General features: G+C 40.7%; 1 protein-coding gene across 20 annotated transcripts in view; it reads left to right on the forward strand.

Moving 5' to 3' along the window:
- The window catches only part of caska (calcium/calmodulin-dependent serine protein kinase a), a 161,575-nt gene that overhangs the window by 128,022 nt on the left and 10,896 nt on the right, over positions 1-22,657 (forward strand). For 5 of the 20 annotated variants that reach the window (XM_082509342.1, XM_082509331.1, XM_082509345.1 and 2 more), the window contains 9 exons: positions 3,395-3,442; positions 8,279-8,359; positions 12,253-12,441; positions 12,843-12,921; positions 13,305-13,390; positions 15,270-15,338; positions 17,434-17,502; positions 18,378-18,413; positions 22,448-22,489. In XM_082509342.1, coding sequence (XP_082365468.1) covers positions 3,395-3,442; positions 8,279-8,359; positions 12,253-12,441; positions 12,843-12,921; positions 13,305-13,390; positions 15,270-15,338; positions 17,434-17,502; positions 18,378-18,413; positions 22,448-22,489 — 699 coding nt within the window. The remainder of the gene's footprint in view (positions 1-3,394; positions 3,443-8,278; positions 8,360-12,252; positions 12,442-12,842; positions 12,922-13,304; positions 13,391-15,269; positions 15,339-17,433; positions 17,503-18,377; positions 18,414-22,447; positions 22,490-22,657) is intronic. The other 15 variants (XM_082509348.1, XM_082509333.1, XM_082509349.1 and 12 more) reach the window with 6 other exon arrangements.

A 22,657-nucleotide genomic window follows, 5' to 3' on the forward strand; every position in this document is an offset into this window, starting at 1 on the left:
AAATAAATAAATAAATAAATGCTAATATGTAGAGCATACATAGCAAAACTTGCATAGGTGGCCTGTAGCTGGTTACTGTAATGCTGAACCTTTGGTCATCAGATTGCCCCAATCAGAGTAAATAACAGTATATTATTAGTGACAGTATAGAATATCTGTGAAACCACTGAAAAGGTATCTTAGCCTATTAACACTAGCTAGCTAGTCAATGGCACCATGCTACCGTTTTCGCTTATTGACTACATATAAAAGATTGATATGCCCACTATGACATCATCCACCGGTTTCTGGTCTCTACAAGTTGCATCCATAAATTGTGTGGGTGCTACACATGGATGCAGATACCTGCTAATCAGTGCTAAATAACATATAGACACAGTACAATAATGTCACTTACCTAATCTGGAACATATGTGTACCACACAGCAACCCATATTATTTGTCATAGTTCACTTAAAAATAAACATTGTTGAGAGGCACAGTATAGTAACTAACAATTGTGGATGTGAAGAGGAGAGCAATCTGCTACATTGGTCTATGTTACCACATCAGCCAGTCGTCCCTTAATTTAAGCCTGAACAATATCCAAATGGAGAAGTTTAAAGTTAGGTAGTTATTTTATTTTGTTGGCTTATTTGGGGCATGGGGTCTATGGTGATTGCTTTTGCAGCCATCCTCTAGTGGGATTAGAGTAATTCCATTTTCTCAGTGAGCTGCTGTCATTGATGACACATTACCTAATCTGAAGTGTGAATGTGTTCCAACAAGATGCCAGTAGTGGCAGCATTATTGTGCAATAGTAAATCTCTACCTGCTGCTATACCTGGAATGTTGGACCTTGGGTTGAGCTTTTTAACCAGCTACTTGAAGCCCTGCGTTTTCGCTGCGTAACCACATGAGTTATTTCCAGCCACTGTTTCCTCTTCCTGTCTTATGGCGTGCAGCTAGCAATGCTTGGTTAAATCATTTACTTTTGATTTGCACATATTTTCTAGTATTTGGGTTTGAAGGAAGTTGGTTTGGAAACACATTTGACAATGCTTTATCTTCTGCTTTGAGTTTGTGTGGGAGCCCCATCAAAAACCTGTCCATTATGCTAGCTGTGTCCAAGTTTGTTTGTTTGTTTTTTAATTCATACCGCACCCCCACTGCAATTGCTCTGCGTCTCGGCTCAAACTCCACTGAGCTCGTGTGTGTTGTTAGCCCAGGCCCCGCCTTAAGAACACACTGGCCTGTGTGTTTTTAAAAAGAGACCTACAGCGTCTGTATTTGACCTTCCTCATTACACTCTGCTACATGAGGCATAGACACAAAAACACTAACAATGATGGGTTTGTTAATGCTCTTAGTCTGGTTTTTCTTATAATAGTCTCCAGCATCTGACGGTGACTATGATGAGCTGACAAACATGCAGTTAGTCTGGCCTCACCATCAAGCAGGATGCAGAGAGAAGCTGCTGCTTAACAAGAAGGCTGAAAGAACAGGGAGCATGTGAGAGGAAAGAGTGGGACTGTGGTGTGCATTGTGAGTAGTTTTCTGAACAGCCATGCATGCAGGCAGCTGCACAAAATGTTGCTGTGTTTACGTGTGTGTGCTTTGTTAAGGGAGCAATTAAAAAGTCCGACAACTGAGAGAGTGGGCGAGGGCTGGCGTTGTAAATCCCAAAGCTCTCCAGACGGGGAAAACCATTTACTGGGAGCGGGGCTCTGTTTTTATGTAGCTTTGGTTCATGTCAAAGAGATCTGGCTAATTAACGCAGCTCTGTGTCTGTGGACTTCATTTGGGCTTATAGATTCTGGTTCACATTTTCAGAAAATGGATCAAGAGTTCGCGATGAAGCCACACCAGATGCAGTTAGTTTGTGGGAATAAAAACAGCGTTTTAGTGTTGCTGTCGCAGACTTTCATCTGTCTTTTATTAGTTTTAGATCTGTCTCTACAGAAAACCTACTGTCAGATACTTAAATACACACTAAATGGTGTCACCAAACTTTTTTTTTGTACAGAAGTATCCTGTCTGCTTATATTATTATTAAGCCATATAATTTGCCTGAGCCAAGAAGTGCAGTATATGGTGGTTTGGTGCCCTTACACCAGTATATGTGGAAAACACATGTTCACCATCGATTTATTGTTTTTAATATATTGAATGATGGTTGTTTTGATTTCAGAGGAATTGGTCATGCTTTTTCTTATGAAAGTGTCATGTAAATACTGTTACAATGGTGCATGTTCATCCCAGCCATCATAGGGCGAGGGGCGGGTACACCCTGGACAGGTCGCCAGTCTGTCCCAGGGTTTTTGTTTTTCTTAATTTGAAACTCTGTTGATTACTTTGACCCCAAGTCAACTTAGTTTCTTTCAGCTGAGACTTAAATGGCAACAAAAAACTTAAAATAGTCCATTTTCAAAGACTTTCATATGATGATATGATTGAAACTAGGGTTTGATATTACATGGATGGATAGATGGGATGAAAGCAAACCGATAGGAGTTGGTCTTTGAATGATCAACGATCAGATCGATCACAGAAGATCGATGTTGCTGATCGTTAGTGAGATGATTAGATCTTTAATATATGACCATATTGCTAAATGGATGCTGCTGTCTCTGGATTATCTCTACCTTCTCTCAGATTTTCAAACTGCTTTGTCAAGTGAAGACTGATATGTTCCCCCTAAATTGGCAAGTTGGGAGCTACTTTTAGTCTTGATTTGTGAATATTGACGATGGTATTTAGTCCTAGACCTGTTCATGCTCTCCTCCAATTTGGCATTTCCTGACTGTATTGCACTGCTGTGCAAGGGAATTTTTAGTTCAAGTAAACAAGTAAACTTGTACTGGCCTCTAACTTCTCCAGCATAGTTTGACCTCAGAGTAACGTATTGTTTAATCTTGGCTGTGCTTTCAGGGACTACCCTGCCTTCCTCCTCTGCTTCACCTCTGTCTCTGCTGATTCACTCTGGCTAACGCTGAATTGCTTTGAACCAATCAGACGGTAGCTTCCAGTGGGCTCCTGTGGGTTTCTGCTGCAGCAGGGCAGTTTGAAGACTATTCAAACTTCAGCAAAGCTTTTTCTTGCGGGCTGCACTAATACGCTCCTTTTTACCTCTACACTGTCATGTCTAATCAGTAAAATGAGTTTTGTTGGTGTAGTTTTGGAACTGTTCTCTCTCAGGAGGGAAGGTTTCACTTTGGCTGTTGATACTAATCTACACACAAACTACCCAGATTTACAGCCTGTTTAAAAAGCGGCTTGTACTGATTAAAGGCAGGGGTCGAACTTGATTTAACCCGACCTCTGTCATTACTGACCTTTAACCCTTTACCTGTGAGTCCTGAAAACAAGAGTCAACAGCTTTTATAATGCTTCTTTGTGTCTTCCTCCACTTAAGATTTCCTCCCAAGATGGAGCCTGTGGCGCTTTGAAACTTCTGGAAGATGTAAGACCTCATTACACTACTGCAATGTTCACTGGGCATCAGTTAGAAGTAGTTTCCTTGGCTTTGAAAGTGTTACAGTATTGGATGGAGTTTTACTTAAGTGTGACTGCTGCAGTTTTGATCGGTGGGTAAATGATCACTCTTCTTCAAGTCCACATAAATATATTTTATAATCAAAATTTTAAGGGCAAACATTAAGCCACAACATTCTGTAATAGAGGATATAACCTCATAGAAAACCAAGGTGAACACTGCACTAAATTTAACTTTTCATTTTCTCACATCGGAGCTGTGTACCATATAAAAGATGATGTAACTTCACTCATTGATTGGCATTCAGTGTTAGCAATCTGACTGCTGCCATGGAGCTAGACGCTACAACATACAGATGAAAGACTGGAGTCTTAAATTATTAATTAAGGGTATCTAGCTTGGTTAATTTTGTAACATATTGTAAGTATTGGTTTTAAAACAACAAATTTTGACATGAGGCTATGAGGCTTGACTCCTGTCCAGGCAGCCTTAAATGGAACTGTAGTTTCTGCTAATTCCACATTGGCTCAGTATTTCCGCTCTGGAGGATTGCCCCTTGGCCTAAATACAATTGTGACATGGGGTCAGAGAAAATGACCTTCTGCCTGTCATTTGACAGAATGTATGAGAAATGATCCTCAACTTACACTGTGTATATATGTTGATCCATGGATCACCCCGTGCTTAGTGAGGCCCTCAATTTGAGGTTATCAAGCCTCAAACCGGGTGTTTTGATTGTCCCCACATTAGCTTTTTAAAACCAGTTTGACTGAAGGGCACTGCGTGTGACTTGTCAGTCATTGTGTAGGCCTTCTCTGAAGCATCCCCCCTTTTAATTTTGATGGGGAATATAATTACTGAATAAAACGAGTCTTATTTTATTAAGAACTAAAATTGGTGATTGAGATCATAAACTCATCAAAGGTCATAGGTCAGAGGAAGTGATGTGCACTTCTCTCATAGACTTCTAAACCATCAGAAACTGTATCTCTTGCCCTCTGCTGGCCACGAGAAAGTATGCAGGTTTGAGTCACTAATGCAGTGGTTTCACTTTTTAGATTCAGAAAGGTTATCCATATTTGTAATCTATTATCCTGGTATTACTCCAAAGCTGAAGACAACTTTTAAAATATAGATGATTCTCACGTAAATTCATAACAAGAGCTAAACATGTGATTTAGACTAAACTTGCCACATGTTTTCTCTTCAGCAAGTAAAAAAATTTAAAGGTCCACCGCATTTAGCCCAGAAAAGAACATCTGGTGCCTGGTGGGTGTTTCTAATTTCTATGGACATTTGTTCACCGTTGACATGGGAGGTGACAACACTGTTGGGGTTTTTTCTGTTGTTGTTGGTCTTTTTTGTTTGTATGTTTGTTTGTTTTTTAACTCGGATTCACATAACTGTGCATTTGCCTCAGCTTTTTCTCTTTGTCCAGCTGGTGGAGTTTTGTTTCTCATTGTAACTGATGGCCTCACAGTGATCCCTGGTGTGTAACTAATAGAGATGGACCGATCCGATATTACGTATCGGTATCGGTCCGATACTGACGTAAATTACTGGATCGGATATTGGAGAGAAATAAAAAATGTAATCCGATCCATTAAATATCAAAAAAGCACCTCACAAAACTTGCGACATGGCATAACTCAGCTCATAACCGTAGCACGTCGGAGCAGTGTGCTCACGTGATAGAGCGGCTGTGTGTATTTGTAGCCTTGCTACCAATCCGGCATTTCATCTCCGAGGAAGTGATCCCAGAGAGAAGTAAAGCAAGTGTGTGAGTTTATCTCTGAATGTTTGTAAAGCATTCCCACATTAAGCTTAACAACCGATATATGGAGCGACTGCCTCTCTCACTCTCCTGCTGCTACTTCAATGGTGAAACTGATCAATGATCAGCTGATCGGCTTTTCTGTCGCGAGTCCGTCTTTCTTGTTTGTTTTTGGCCCACTTTGCACCAGAAAGAGGAAACCAGCGGCTGAACAACAGCAGCACGTTTAAGCTTGATAAGCTGTTGTTAGAATTTATTTAATATTACTTTCTACACCTGGATCTTTTTCTACGTCGCTGACGGCTGGTAACTGTGCAGGGGCGGATCTAGCAAAGTTTAGCCAGGGGGGCCGATAGGGCATGAACAGGGAGAAGGGGGCACAAAGACCTACTTTTCTTTCTTATTCTCATTTAAAATGTCTAGCTTTTAATAAATAATTATTTGAATCTTACACCCAAAGTTTTAATCTGATGTAAAATGTATAGAAGTCCGTTACTGTATATAGTAACTATTAAGTCTAATATACCCTAGTAAGCTATAGTAGGGGAGACCGGGGATAGTTGTAACATTTTTGACATTTCTGTCTGTAACTTGGAGGTCTTTTAAGGTAGTGGATTCAAAATGTAATGCAAAGTATTTACATGTCTCTGCTATTAAATAGTGCAGCTATTTTCTCTGCAGCACAATTACCCATTGCATGGTATGGTCTCAAACACGAAGAGTGAAATGTTACAATTAACCACATAGTCTGGGTTAGTTGTAACATATCCTGGGGTGAAATGTAACACAATGAAATAAGGGTACTAACAAAACATTAACGTGTAATCTTTGTTTATTCAACACATGAATGCACTTAGAGCCATTTATGTAGCTGTGTGTGTGTGTGACAGAATGCAGAAATCTAGCTTTTGAACATATTCCAGCCCCCCAAAAAAGACAAATTATGGAATTTTCTGCAACTGAATATTTCATTAACTTTGGTTGGTCTTCCTTGGGTTTGGCCTCATTGGCTCAGTGGGCATTATAACCTACAACTCTTGCACCAATTTTGAACATAACAATGAAGCTGAAAAAATGTAGTTGTTCACCAGCATCGCAATTCCATTACTTTTTATCATGGCTTACCTTGGTGTGGTTTGCAAAGTGCTTCAGAAAGATGAGGAAATCTGTTTCTTGCACCCATCCTGATTTATTTCCACTACCAGTACTTCCTACTGGTCCATCTCTGACACAGTGGTCTGCATAATGTATGTGTGGGGAACACAAACAGTGGAGGAATTGTGTTGCCAATGGCATTAACCGCATATACAAATGCGACCAGTGAACCTCTCTCTGCTGATGTCGTTGCCCCAACTTGTTTAATATAAGTTAAAGTAATAGTGTGGTAAGTTGTAACAATAATGCAGATGTTACAACTAACCCAGACTGTTGCTGTTACAACTGACCCAGACTCCTATAGCCATGAACTAGCTAACATTACAGCCAACGGCTAAAACATTAGCACTAAAGACCTACACAGAATATATCCCCATAGACATACAAATAACATAATTTAAGTTTGATGAGTTTAACTGCAAAGCAGATAATGCTATTAGAAATTGAAATAAAGTAGAAAAACTTACTTTTTGGCATACAAATTACTTTTTTCATGTTAAATTGTCTGTGTTCGACAAAATGTGCTGATTTTTCACATGTGATAGCAGAACTGAATTGGGCATGCACAGGATGAGTCACATCATTTGAAACTTAGCCCTGATTGGAGAAATTGAAAGTGTTACAACTGACCCACGTTACAACTATCCCCGGTCTCCCCTACTTTTTCCTTTGGGAAGGTACCATCTGTGCAGTCTGCAACTCTGTTGAAGAAAGATGTTGAATCTATTTAATTATTCTTGAAAAATAATTTATTTCTGGGCTTTTTTTTTTCACACTGCATCAAATTGATTACGTCGATTAAGCATCATGAGGTGGGGGGTGGTTCCTTATTTTTTTTGCAGGGAGTTTTAGAACCCTATTAGTTAGGGTGCTTACTCTTTAAAATACCAGAATAGGGAGGATGGAGTAGGTTTAAGTTTATTAGATTGATCAGTGTTGCTGAACTATGAAATATTTTGGGTGCAGTGTATTTTTTGCATACAGGTATAACAGAATAGCTTTAGTGTTTTGTTTTGTTTTTTGTTTTGTTTTTTAACTTGAGTATAAACTTATACAAAAAGCACCAAGATATTAAAATAACAGTTTTATTGATTAAAAAAACATTATATTTATGATATCGGTATCGGACATAAAAAAGTGGTATCGCGCCCTAGTAACAATTAATGGATGCAAATCTATCTATCTCCGTACACACATATTTTTAGTTCAATTCACTTGCCAAGAAACAAACAAAACACAGGGTTAAAGGTGAACCTGACCGTTTTTCCTCTATAGTTTAAACAATAATGTTGTCCTGTAAAATGTCCATGCAGTTCTCTTAAGTGTTGAAATAGCATCCATATCTGGCTATTACAGAGGAGATGCGATTTTTATCTCATTTGGCTGTACTTGTGACTTAGTTGCTGATGTATTAATGCATGTTGCTTTGACATGCCAGTAAGTGCCAGCTCTTGAGGGTAACAAGTAAATGTGATTATTACAGTGTAGCGATAATGAATACCTGGACCCCATGCACGTTCGTGAACTAAACACTGCTGTTTGATATGGAGAAGTACATTGAAACTCCTCGATGCAGAGGCCTCACCTCTACAATGCCACATTCACCAGTCAGGCGCAACATAACTGGAGCTGACATCAAGCCAAGTGGCTTCCGCAGGGCAGGAGGAGGAGCAAAAGCTTGACCAGATTCTTGACTTGCTGAGTGGTGTCCAAAGTTGGTCTCGCATTAGGAGGTGGTGTTGGAGAGGAACTGTGAGTGTTGTTGGTCTGCGCTGCCTACGCTGAAGTGGCCAGGTCGCATTGGAAGGAGGGATTTGGGCATAAAGAAGAGCTACTGAGGCATAAATTAAACTCTTCTCTCTGTGTTTCCTCAGGTACTGGAAGAGGTCTCTTGCTACCCAGAGAAGCACGAAGCTAAGGAACTCAGACGGATAGTAACCCAGCCACATTTCATGGTGAGTGGGGAAAAAAATCCCACAGACACACATTAAGAGGTTCTCATGTCCATTTCTTACAGAAATGTGCACAAGGCCCTTTAACGAAGCATTTAGAGTCCAGATATAACAAATCAGAATCTCTCTAAATGTTGTAAATAGCACTTTTACATGGTCTTATTGTTGTCTGCACAGATTAGATAGGACTAAAAAGAAAACATGCACAAGAAAGATGGAGTGCGTCGCATTGGTATTGGTTTATTTAAGTGTTTAAAGATCAAGTCATCTAACATGAACTGTGTGGAAATGGAAGGGTGTTTCAAGTGTCTGCGAATGTGATATATATACATAAATACATCTGATTTTCATCACTGATCAGTGTTGCTCAATATCACGTGGACAGACCGACAGAGAGAGGAGACGTAAAAAGAAAAAAGACAAATCGGTATCAAAATGAAGTGATAGGGAGAGCAAAGTTGAGGAAAAAGATCAGTAATCAAGACAAATGGAAGGAGAGGGTCCTGGCTGTGAAGTGAGAGAGGAGGGCGGGCGTAGACGGAGGTTAGTAAGGCGTGTTTGATGCGATGTGCTGTGTCGGGTCAGAGGCCTGGCTCCTTCATGGTGCTACAAGAGCGTAAACTGACGTGTTCCACATTCCAACAAGTTCAAGTGAGAACTGAATACAGACGATGCCCACGGAGCCATGCCAGGATTTTGACTCGTCTAGCTCTGATGTACACACATGAGAGTAGACTTGACTTTCTTTGTAGGTTATTTTTAACAAAGTAAACCTGTTACTTTGAGGTGTAGGGTTTCAGAATTAGTGTTCAGATGGTATTTGAGGTATAGAAAAACATTAGCAAAGTGTAGCTAAAGTTTAGCAATCCTCCCCACATGGCTGCTGCCCCTTTTCAGGGAATATTTTTGAAACTGAAATGGTATTACCTTGGCCTCCAGCAACAGTGTGATAACTCTTAAAGTTGTTTTTGACCAGGAAATGTCCTTCAACACATACATTAAACTAATATGTTTTGAAATGGCACTTTCATTGCTATGTAGATGATACCCAGCTTTATTTATCTATCAAGGCAGATCATTTAAATAAACTAGTTCAAATACAGACATGTCTTAAAGAAGTAAAGACCTGGATGATCTCTAATTTCCTGATTCAATATTTAGATAAAACGGAGATTACTGTACTTGGGCCTAAAAATCTTGTTGTCTAACCAGATGCTTGCATAGATTACCTTGGCCTCCAGTAACACTGTGAGAAATCTTGGAGTCGTTTCGACCAGGATATGTCCTTTAATGCACACATTGAACAAATATGTGAACTGCCTTCATGTTTTTGCCAATATCTCAAAAATAAGAAACATCCTGTATCAGAGACATCATCAGAGCAGAAAAACTACTTTGTGCATTTTTAGCTTCTCAGATTATTATCAGGTCTCCCTTAAAGCTTCCTGAATTTAAAATTCTCACATACAAAATCTTGAACAATTGTATCACAAAGTTTAAAAGGTTTAAGACTTTTCTTTTTGATAAAGCGTAGAGTTAGAGCTGGATCAGGTGATCCTAAAGCATTCCTCAGTTATGCTGTAGCAATAGGCCTAGGCTGCTGGGGCCTTCCCATGATGCACCGATCACCTTTTAATGTCTAAATAAAGAACAGGATCTGTGTAAGCTCACGTCATCTTATTTGTCATTTGAGTGGCAGTGATGCTGACATGGCAGAATCCCCACAAACCCCACAGTCCAGGACATTATTTATGAACTTTGCACTGAATACCGCATTATTTATTCTTTTTCTTTTTTTCTTCTTTTTTTCGACATGGGGATCAGTTTAAACAGCTTAAAGCACTGTCCATTAACTATCTCAGTCTAAAATTTTCTCGTTTTAACCCTTTAAAACCGGTCGGAGCGGGCACGCTCCGTTGTGCATATCTATTTTTAAATCTCTGTAGAACTGCAACCACGTAAGCTAGCGCAATGATTTTTTTTTTTTTTTTTTTTTGCATATGAAACCGCAGGCGTTGTACTTCTTATGCATTCAGTTTGTCCTAAGTCACAGTTTCCTTCCACATATAGCTTTGCAAAAATTGCGTAAAAAGCATTTGCAGCAACAAAAGCATAATAATCCAGAAACGCGCATTGCCGATCCGATCAGCTGTTTGTAACACTTCCTGTGTCGGAATAGACGTCAGCACGAACTAGCGCATGTCTGCCATTACCTGCCCGAAACCAGAAGTGACGTCATTTTTGCGGAAAATGTAGTTTTTTACCTTCAGGGCCTGATAAGCCTATACTGGTGTTTTTAAAAGTCATGTTTGAATTTATGCTTTTCTGTGTCGTTTCTGGGATGCTTAGAACTCAAATTGCACTGCTGGAAATTCTTTGCCAATTTGCATTTAATATTTATTTTCGTTTTTTCTGCAGTATATAAAAATTGGTGTATCTCAAAAATAAAATTATGAAGACACTCAAAATAAATTTCCTGTTGTTGTAAACTCATTTGTGCAACTTTTTTGTATTTACAATTTTGAGGCATAAGCCTCTTAAATTTCTCTAACTAGAAATATATGTAACAAAACAAAAACGATTTAAAAAATTTTTATAGTTTTTTTTTTTTTTTTTTTGCATGTTTTTGCAATTTATATAGTTACTATGCACTAAATGCATACATATTATTAAAATTTGGGCTATAACAGTTGTACTGATGTAAAGCAACTTGAAATGCTCCCAAAAATGGCACTACAGCATGTAAAAATATAAAGATAAGCTCTGGCGGACTTAGTTCTATGGTAGGTCTTAAAGGGTTAAAGCACACAGCATGAAAGGATCAGTTGAGCACTTAACCCTGTTTTCATTAGGGTGCACAAACACACACACACACACACACACGTACTTGCACCTACAGACACACACAGTTTTCCTGCAAGTTGTGCAACATGAAGTGTCTTCTGCGTGTGATGTATTTTGACACTGGAGTTAGAGAGGCTGCCGCTGCCTTTGTGTCTCTCCCTCTCTGATGTGCTCTCCCTCCTCGGGTGCGTGCGCTTGTGTGTGTTGTTTGCGTGACGCTGAAAGAAGACAGTCACAGGTTTCCCCCCTTTGTTGGGCTTTGATTGCTGTCTTCTGAAGTTCAGACGGGTTTGTTAAAGTGCCACTCAAGGGAAGGGCCTCTGCGTCTGTCAGACAAGTGGAGTCTAACACTCTGTGGGTGTGAGGGAGCAGCAGGCTCGTCTTGTGGAGATGCAGAGCTCAGACAGATGCAGGGGCTACGGACTAAAGGCACCTGTGCAAAAGGAGAAATATCTTTGTAATGTGTGGCAGAGCAGAGAGTCAGACAAAGTCAAGAAGCAAATCCCTTCCTGCTCTTCAGAGCTTGAATAAAATATTGTCCATGTTATTTTTAGTGAGATCATGTCTTGAGGGAGTTCAAGAACACTGAAGGCTTTGTCTTCTGTGAATTTACCATAAAAAGAGTGTGGATTGCAAATTTTTAAGCTGAATGACGTTATTTGTACTGTTGGAGTCATACAGATTTCACCAATTCTTTGTATATGCCAACTCATAAAGCAGTGCCCAACAATCACTTGTTTTCATAAATGGTTTCTGGTGAGAACAACTAGCTAGCTAAAGAGTATTTCTTCACCAGATAAGACAGTGGTACTCATATTCAGTCCTAATTCGTCTGCTGCCACAGGAAAGGGGGAAACTCTTCCTCAACATCCTGTGGCCTTGCCTGTACCTCATCTCAGCCTCCCTTTTACTTTGGAAGAATCGCAGATATTCATGTCAGTGATGCCACCAGAAGCCGACAGTAAAGTTCCATAACTGGTGCACTCTTGTTCACACAAAATGTGCCTTTACCAAGAAGAGTGAAGTCCTTTATGGAGTGTGTGTGTTTACAGGCATTGCTGCAGGCCCATGACGTAGTGGCCCACGAGGTTTACAGTGACGAGGCTCTGCGGGTGACACCTCCACCCACCTCACCCTTCCTGAACGGAGACTCCCCCGAGAGTGCCAACGGAGACATGGACCTGGAGAACGTCACCAGAGTCCGTCTGGTCCAGTTTCAGAAGAACACAGATGAGCCAATGGTACGCCCTTTGGGATTTTGAACAATGCTGAGTTGAAATGAATGAAATGAAAGTGAGGATGCTTTCAGAGACATGCCTATTATTATTTATACTTTGTTTTAGCATTTAAAGGTAACTTGCCACAATTCCTCTCTGGTTTTAGTCTTCTGTCTCTTCATGTCAGCTCACACTAACTGTATAATGCTGATGTTGGGACTCTTTGGGGGCCATGCCGTCTGTTGGAGGCTTGTTCTACTTGTGGCTGAAGAGAGTTCTTCATGGTTAATCGAGATGCATCATAATTCACGGTTAATGATCTAAAGAGTACGGTGTTGTATTCACTGTACTGATATTTGATCTGGGATGACATTGGGACTTTTTACATGGTATCAGTAACCATTTTCAAATTTATGCGTTTGCAGGGTATCACATTGAAGATGAACGAATCAAACCACTGCATCGTCGCAAGGATAATGCACGGGGGGATGATCCACAGACAGGGTACTCTATTCCATCTTCTGACTGACGTCAATAAGCGACATTATATAAATCTTGCCCACAAGACTTTGACTCATTTGTTAAAATATTCTGCCTATTTTTTGTATACAATACTCTAATTTCGTATTTCAAGTCCTCAATAAATATTTTTACTGTTGTTACCTGAAATCTTTAAAGAAGAGGAAGGTTTTAGAGCTTTTTAAATTAACGGTGAGTAAAAGAAACTCCTCCTCGATTGTTACAAAGGATGCCACACTGTAGTCGCTGAAGAATCAAACTAGACCGGAGGACCTCTGCTATGGCTGCATCTCGGATGCCTCTGCAATTAGAAAATATTTTACGTTTGTCTTTCTGCTTGTTTCTCTTTTCCTTTTTCCTACGTTCAGGAACATTGCATGTTGGAGATGAGATCAGGGAAATCAACGGCATCAGTGTGGCCAACCAGACTGTAGAGCAGCTGCAGAAGATGCTGGTGAGTTTTGCTTTTGTGTTTGTTTGGGAGAGGGGTTGTTTTTGGAGTCACAACTGACTATATTTGGACAAGAGGGTCTTGACAGGTGTAGTTAGCATGAACTGTACCGAAGCAATTTACAGAAGAGAATTAAATGAAATTCTCAAATGTTTATACACCAGAGAAAACCTTTTTTTCCACTACAGTGGGGCAAAAAAGTATTTAGTCAGCCACCGATTGTGCAAGTTCCCCCACTTAAAATGATGACAGAGGTCAGTAATTTGCACCAGAGGTACACTTCAACTGTGAGAGACAGAATGTGAGAAAAAAATCCATGAATTCACATGGTAGGATTTGTAAAGAATTTATTCGTAAATCAGGGTGGAAAATAAGTATTTGGTCACCTCAAACAAGGAAAATCTCTGGCTCTCACAGACCTGTAACGTCTCCTGTAAGAAGCTTTTCTGTCCCCCACTCGTTACCTGTATGAATGGCACCTGTTTGAACTCATCATCTGTATAAAAGACACCTGTCCACAGCCTCAAACAGTCAGACTCCAAACTCCGCCATGGCCAAGACCAAAGAGCTTTCGAAGGACACCAGGAAAAGTATTGTAGACCTGCACCAGACTGGGAAGAGTGAATCTACAATAGGCAAGCAGCTTGGTGTGAAAAAATCAACTGTGGGAGCAATCATCAGAAAATGGAAGACATACAAGACCACTGATAATCTCCCTCGATCTGGGGCTCCACGCAAGATCTCATCCCGTGGGGTCAAAATGATCATGACAACGGTGAGCAAAGATCCCAGAACCACACGGGGGGACCTGGTGAATGACCTGCAGAGAGCTGGGACCAAAGTAACAAAGGTCACCATCAGTAACGCACTACAACGGCAGGGAATCAAATCCCGCAGTGCCAGACGTGTTCCGCTGCTGAAGCCAGTGCATGTCCAGGCCCGTCTGAAGTTTGCCAGAGAGCACATGGATGATACAGCAGAGGATTGGGAGAATGTCATGTGGTCAGATGAAACCAAAGTAGAACTTTTTGGTATAAACTCAACTCGTCGTGTTTGGAGGAAGGAGAATACTGAGTTGCATCCCAAGAACACCATACCTACTGTGAAGCATGGGGGTGGAAACATCATGCTATGGGGCTGTTTTTCTGCCAAGGGGACAGGACGACTGATCCGTGTTAAGGACAGAATGAATGGGGCCATGTATCGTGAGATTTGGAGCCAAAACCTCCTTCCATCAGTGAGAACTTTGAAGATGAAACCAGGCTGGGTCTTCCAACATGACAATGATCCAAAACACACCGCCCGGGCAACAAAGGAGTGGCTCCGTAAGAAGCATTTGAAAGTCCTGGAGTGGCCTAGCCAGTCTCCAGACCTCAACCCCATAGAAAATCTGTGGCGGGAGTTGAAAGTCCGTGTTGCTCGGCGACAGCCCCAAAACATCACTGCTCTCGAGAAGATCTGCATGGAGGAATGGGCCAAAATACCAGCTACTGTGTGTGCAAACCTGGTAAAGACCTATAGTAAACGTTTGACCTCTGTTATTGCCAACAAAGGTTATGTTACAAAGTATTGAGTTGTATTTTTGTTATTGACCAAATACTTATTTTCCACCCTGATTTACGAATAAATTCTTTACAAATCCTACCATGTGGATTCATGGATTTTTTTTTCACATTCTGTCTCTCACAGTTGAAGTGTACCTCTGGTGCAAATTACTGACCTCTGTCATCATTTTAGGTGGGGGAACTTGCACAATCGGTGGCTGACTAAATACTTTTTTGCCCCACTGTATCTCTGCATATGAGAGAAAATCTCACAAGCTGACGTGAAGATGAGACAAAACTCACTATATTTCTGTGTCTGTGTTTCTGTGTGTTTGCAGCGAGAGATGCGCGGCAGCATCACTTTCAAAATAGTACCAAGCTACCGGACGCAGGGCTCATCCTGTGAGGTAACAACACCTCTTCCTCCTCCTCACTACTTTTTTTGAGCTCTTGATCTAGTTACTAACTGCTTGCCTGGTTACTGAAATCAAATCACAAATCAAATCACTTTTTATTGTCACATCACATGTGCAGGTACATTGGTACAGCACATGTGATGTGAAATTCTTGAGTGTGTATGTGTGTGTGTAACCTGAGTAGGTTGTGTGTACGGGGTGTGCTGTGTGTGTGTTTTGCTGGGGCTGGGCCAGATAATCAGCACACCAATTTCACAACCAAGATACCGGAACTCCCTCTTCCCTTCTCCGCTCCGGAAACAAGCTACACCTCTCTGTGTATCCCATCCTGCTCCTGCATATAGAACAACCACTACACCTACACACACACGCCGTACAGACGTGGATGATAGTAACCTCTCGTGTCATGCTTCAACTTAGGCCAAGCTCCAGCTCATGTGGCGCATGAGATGTTTCAGGATGTTGCTGATGTTTAGATGCTGAATTGTTATACAACTGAAGTTGCCTCAAGCATCTCTTGAACAGCTAAAACTCCATCTTCCTTCATCTATCTCACTACATGAGAGCCGAGTTTACAGGAGAGGATGTAAAGTCCAACACAGGATATTGGGTACTGCAAAATACAATACCAATATACTAAAACTGAATGGAAGCCAGTAAAACTCAAAGCTTAATTGCTCTTTGTCGTGTGCTATGGGATGCCAACGAGGGCTAACTCAGATATCATTTGCCATAGATTAGGGGTGTCAATCATGCGGTCCAGGTGCCAGAATCAGACCAGCAAAGACTCCAGGTCTGACTGACTGGTTGACTTTTTTTGCACAGTTTTTTTTGCTTGTAAGTTTCACAGCTTTTCTTGCTGAAAAGGAACTCCCCTGAAAAAATCCATGTTATACACGTAACTAAGTAACAGATTTAATAACAAAAAAATCCTGTTGTTTTGCGATCTGTTATTGAAACGTCTGGTTTTTCAAAATTTTTCAAATTTTTTTTTTTTTAAATTAGACGATGAAATCATTCTGAGATAAATGTAAAGCAAGTGTGCAGTATTACATTTTCAGAGTGGCAAACAACTTAAGGGTTTTTTTTGTTTGTTTTTGTTATATTATCTTTGTAGCTTTTGAAGCAAGTAGAACAAAGAGCTTTCCAGTGTACAGGAAGTAAAGTCCAAAAACAATATAAGTAGAAACCAGCAGTTCAGACAACTACAATACCAGCATACTAAAACTGACAGAAAGCTGGGGCACCAATACTTTGGACCAGCTAAGAAAAGCTAGACCAGCAGAGCTGTGAGGGACAAAAGGAAGTTATACATACATTGTGGTATCCAGCCATCTAAGACCGTACATGTAATTAGTTAGATCATTTTAGAACACACTGAAACCAGTGCAGAGGTCTAAAACTAGAACAGCATGGTTAATGTGGTTGTTTTTAACAGAAACGAAAAAAAAAGGGAGACTTTATTTTGAAAAGTCGTGCACGCAAACCACAGCCCTGCTTTGATTTAGGTCATTTTTAGCTGAGAACAGAGAGACTAACTGAGACATTACAGACTGTTAGCTCACTTTAATCATTATTTCTGCTTATAATTTAGCTTTCTCTGAACAGAGCCTTCATATTTCTCTCCATTTCCAGTTGATTTTCACAGTAAAACCTATAACATTGTTGTATTGCTGTCACATTTGATAAGAAGTCATTAAGTGTTCCATTAAAAGAGAAATGTGACGGCGATTTCAACTCTTTTGGTCCTCCAGCACACGCTGTTCTGAACACTGACACAGTCAGGACTTTTGAGCTCTGACAGCTTCAGTTAATGATGACTTCATGCTGATCAGACTGGCATCTCGTGTCAGTCTAGCGCCTCTATGTGGTTGTTTAAGGCTGTGCATGCTAGAGTTCTGCTGGTGCTGCTGTCTCCCATGTCTTGTTGACGCATTTCATTACGTCAACTCTGTGGTGGGTCTCTATTGTGTTCTACAAATACACCCTCCATCTCCTACAGTCAACCCCAGAAGTGTGTGAATATGTGCGCTTGTGTGTGTTTGTGCGCCGGCTGTGCACTGCTGACCTGTGTGTCTTATTTCAGAATGAGTCCCCCACCACCTCCAGGCAGTCCCCTGCCAATGGCCACTCCAGCATTAACAGTTCTATCTTGGTAAGGACCCCCACCCCAACCATAGAAAAACAAAAAGTCCCACGATCAGACTACCACCCAGCCATTTCCTCCTCCTTTTTTTTTTCTTTTTTTCTGTCACGCTGTTGTGTCATGGTATTTCTACATGTCCGTGTTGTTACATTCAGTTGCTGCGTGCGTTTCTCATGAGTTGTTTTCATTTCATTTTGCGTTAAATCGTGTCACAGTAGTGGTAGCAGTAGGATTAGATGTAGACGGGTGATGCCGTAGGCCTCAACTCACTCCCGTGTCATTCTCCCTGTTCATCTGTTTGAGCCAAAGCAACGGGGGGTGTCCGATATCTCAGTTCACAAATTGGTGTGCCTCACAAAGCCTGCTCCGTTGCTGTGCCTCATTGCTGACAAAAACACACCGAGGCTCCAGTGGTCACCATGGTGCGAGGAGATGTGCTCCTACTCTGCTATTCTACTAAACCCAATCAGGTTCCACAGTTTCCCCTGCCAAGGCTCCAGACAGACATGTGGTGGTGCTGATGCTGCAGCTGCTTCGCTTGCTCTGTGCTTGCTTGGTTGCTCCACAGCCAGATCTGCTTTAACAGATGAGAATGACTTTTTTTTTTTTTTTTTTTTTTAACATCTAGATTGCATGTAAAAGTTCTCAGTGTGTGTGTGTGTGTGTGGACAGGTATCAACATCTTCATGGGGACTAAAAATTGGTAGTTTACTATACTTGTGGGGACCAAAATCCCCGTCCCCATGCGTTTGAAGGTATTTTTCAGTCTCTCTGTGTGTGTGTGTGTGTGTGTGTGTGTGTGTGTGTGTGTGTGTGTGTGTGTGTGTGTGTTGTAGTATATTTCTTAACCTTTTCTTTCTGTCATCAATGGGTCACTTTCACAGGACCTGCCATCTACCATCCAGCCCAAGGGTCGACAGGTAACTAACAATCACTCACTAGCTCCATATAAATGCTTGCATCACACTCCTTTACACAAAAGTGTGTGTCTGAGTTTCTTCCAAACTCCCTTCTGCTTCATAAAACTCATCAGTGTGATTTGGTTGCATGTAAGTCAGGCTGTTTTTATCTGTCCCAAACTACTGATGGACAAGGATTTTGTGTGATTACAAAGCCTGAAATATTTTATTTTTGTGTGTCGGTGAGCTCCTCCTGCTCATACTGGGTGACAATTTTTTTTCATTAAATAAATACACTGCTCACTAAAATTAAAGGAACGCTTTGAAAACACATGAGATCTCCAAGGGAAAGCCCAGAATGTCCTCAATTTAGTACATCATGACTCAGTAGGATAGCTCAAATAAGTCAAAAGATATAGACCAAAAACAAATGTCCATTACAGAGGACATTAATGAATAGGCTGGTTTTCAGGAAGATATAGCTCCAAATTACAACAGCAGGTGCCTCAAGGCACTTTAAATTGAGTTTTATAAGGTAAAGACCCTACAATAATACAGAGAAACCCCCCCAGCTGTCAGACAACACGCTATGAGCAAGCAGGAGGACACTACATCATTTGATGGAAATGAAAATTATCAATCTACAGAGGGCTGAATTCAAAGACACCCTGAAAGTCAATTTCAGTCAAGTCAATTTCCTTGCAGCAAATCAAAATGGTACTCGGTGGTTTGTCAGACACGTTTGTATGTGTGCCTGATGATATTGGAGCATGCTCCTAAATGAGAGCCTGGATAGTGTCCTGGTGTCTCCTCCCATATCTGGACCAGTGCCCTGCTGGAGGTCATGTTGTAGCTCTGGCAGTGCTCATCCTGTGGCAGTGCTCATCCTGTTCCTCCTTACACAAAGGAGCAGACACTGGTCCTGCTGATGGGTTAAGGACCTTCTACTGTCCTGTCCAGTTCTCCTAGACTAGCTGTCTGTCTCCTGGAATCTCGTCCATGTGATTGAGATGGTGCACTCCAGTTTCTGTAGAAATGGGTAGCAGCAGGTTGTGGTGGCTGAAGGTGACATCAGGATGCTGTTGTAGAAATTGCTGCTTTTCACTTCATGACTGCAGTTTAAGTAGCTCATTGTGCTGTCATCTCTTACAGAGAAGTTTCACTGAAAACTGTGTTTAAAAAAAGAAAGAAAATCTAATAATTGAGCATACGTGACTATGTACTGTATCTAAACTCTCCTAAGAATGAGAATCTCTGCTACTGTCTGGCCTGTGTGCAGACCTACCGGTTACAGAAGTCTGCTAGCAGGTCCGTCTCTAAAGGCCACTTTATGAAATGTGCAGCACGGTATTCCCAAATGGCGCAGAAGGAAATTGGTGCAGCAGCCAGAAAATCCCTCTCATCGTTTCATAGTTGGACCTTTTCTGTTCCCGTTTCAGTACTCGTTTCGTACTCATCCAATTTTATTTATACAGCACCATATCACAACAACAGTCATATAAAAGTACCCAACAATTAGATGACCACCTTGGCAACGGTAGGAAGAGCGGCCATCTGCTGACCATCAACCATCAGGGGAGGAAGACGGGCAAAAAGACACTGTGGAAGAGAGCCAGAGATTAATACTACTGCTAATAATAAAAATAACAGTAATAATAAATTGCTGTTTTAAGTGTAATCAGTGTGTATTTGCCACACCGTTCATATTTGTGGTTTTTGTGGTGGTACTTGTCTACATACACTGATAATCAAAGTTTATATATTGTAGTGTAAAATGATTCTTAAAAGAGGCTTATTTTCTCAGTTGAGACTATTCTTTAATAATTTACCACCCCATATTTTGTAATAAAGAAACCTGGGAAACTGTGCCTTGATGAAGCTGCATGGCACGCAGGAATTAGTGGAATCGTGCTTTGGATAAACAGAGTACTTGGTAATCATTTATTTCTAGTAATGAAAATATCAAAAATCGCCGGCCTCATCCTTTAAAAGAAGAAATATAAGATTCTGGAGCCAGGCCAAAATATCCCATTTAAATCTATAATTTACACCAAAAGTAGTGTGCAGCTGTTCAGCTTTTATCAGGCTGAAGACAGGAGTGGACTCAGTGCATCTGAGCTTTGTCTGAAGAGTGGGCGGGGAAATTGAGTTTTATTGATTTGGAGAACATAATGCTTCCCTTTGAGTCAAAGAGGGAAACTGTCATTCTGTGTGATGTGAGCAACAAAACTGGTCTGCATCACTGGCTTACACACACAATTGTAATCCTTTCATCCGTGCCCACTAACAACCACAGCTCCACAGACAAAACACATGAAAGGGAGGTCGTACTGCAGTGGTCACTCAGTGCTGGACAGCTACAGAGTGAAGAAATGTGCCTGTAGTTTGGCTGAAAACCAAACGAGACCCATGAAAAAACTGGATCTAAAAGATGCCTTAAACTCAGTTCAAGTTTAAGCAAGTCCAGTTAGCTCTGATGATTTGAGCCACATCTAAGCACTAAACAAAGACTTGGTGACAGCTCGTTTTGAAGCTTTTCTTTTAAAAAGCTGTACAAGCTACAGCACAGTTTCTGGCTTTCTCACTGTGATTTGTGTTTATCCAGTCAGGATTCTGCGTCATTGATCAGATGTGATGCAAAATGTGTCAAAATCCACAGTGGGAGAAGGGAATCTTATTTTTTATATGTAATTATATATATATATATATATATATATATATATATATATATATATATATATATATATATATATATATATATATATATATATGAGATATAATTTCACCAAGTAGTTAAGTGCAGTTTCTTTTTTTTGTCTGAAGTATCAGAACTTATGAATAACTGCAGTGCCCTTCCCATCCTTAAGAGTAGCTGCCTCTAATTTGGATCCAGCTGGATTCTTATCCCATGTCAGGGTTTTACTAGAAGAGCATTTATGAAAAGCTGTGACCGCTGCTGTCCTCAGCACTTCACAAACCTCTTAACAATCTCTGTGGTAACAATGGCACAGGCATTGTTGAGCCTTAAAGAGCACAAGGATTCCCCTTAACCACTGGTTCCCAGTCACATTAATTCATGCAGTAACATCTCATGCGATGGTTATATCGCTGTGAGTACAGACACTATGAGTGTCATCTATGAAAAGCCAACTAAAACACTGTCCTTCCTAATGGTCTCCTTTAACCCTCATCTAGTCACAGTGTTATGTGTGTGTGCGCCTTCCTGACACATTATTAATCCCCTCTGAGGTAATCCAACATTATTTATCCAGAACCATGACTGTCACACGATTTTGCAGTTTTTCCTCAGTTGCTTTGGCACATTTAACCCTTGTGTGGTGTTCGTATTTTTGTTACTCAGCCAGTGTTCATGGGTCTGGTGGACCCGCTAGAGTTTTGGCTTTCCAAATTAACACTATCAAACAATTTTATGTTAAATTACTCAACAGATGTTTACTTCATCCCAATTACAAGACATATGAACAGCAAACATGATTAATTTTTTTCCCTTTCCCTTTGTTAGATCACATTTATGAATGAATGTGCTTCTCGGGTTTTTTTTGTTGCTTTGCACAATGAACTCTTGTAGCATACTTGGAATAGTAAAACTGTTCATGACAGAATATTATCTATTTTTCTGATGCATATAAAACCAAAATTAGTGTAAATTGTGGGGAGTTGTTCTCAGTAGTTTGACTAAATGTTCCGGAATAGCTTCATCTATCATTCAAGAACCGATCCAAAGCAACTGACAAAAACTTCAATGCTGTGATAGAAACTCAAAGAAAAGTGGCATATAAAGGACACACCAGCAGGGGGCAGTGGAGACCACAACATACGATGCTGTATTGCAAGCTCAGCAGCCTTAGAGCTGCAGAGCTTAAAGGCCACTGAACTGCCTAATAATTTGCCACATTAATGAGAAGTAAATGTCTAAACTCTGCTATTAATCCACAACCTTCCTCCCTGCCACCGGCCTCGGCCGCCATACTGCTGTTTTAGACGTTACCTAGCCGTTTTTGCTGCATGATGTATGTGATGCTTTCAAATCCTAGATTGTATCCAGACCTCCAATCAAGGACAAAATGTCAGTGAAGGTAAGAGACAGATTTCCTCTGCCCCCCCAACTCCCCCAGAAATTAAAAAGAAAAAACACCTGTCAAACACTGCCTCCTCACTTTCCTCACACACTGTGGAAAAATATCAGCTGTGTGCTTAGAAAAGTTTTAAAGCAGGATAACGACTTGTAGTTTGATCTAATGGAC

The sequence above is a fragment of the Aulonocara stuartgranti genome, assembly GCF_965226115.1.
Source record: "Aulonocara stuartgranti genome assembly, chromosome: 16".
Taxonomy (NCBI): domain Eukaryota; kingdom Metazoa; phylum Chordata; class Actinopteri; order Cichliformes; family Cichlidae; genus Aulonocara; species Aulonocara stuartgranti.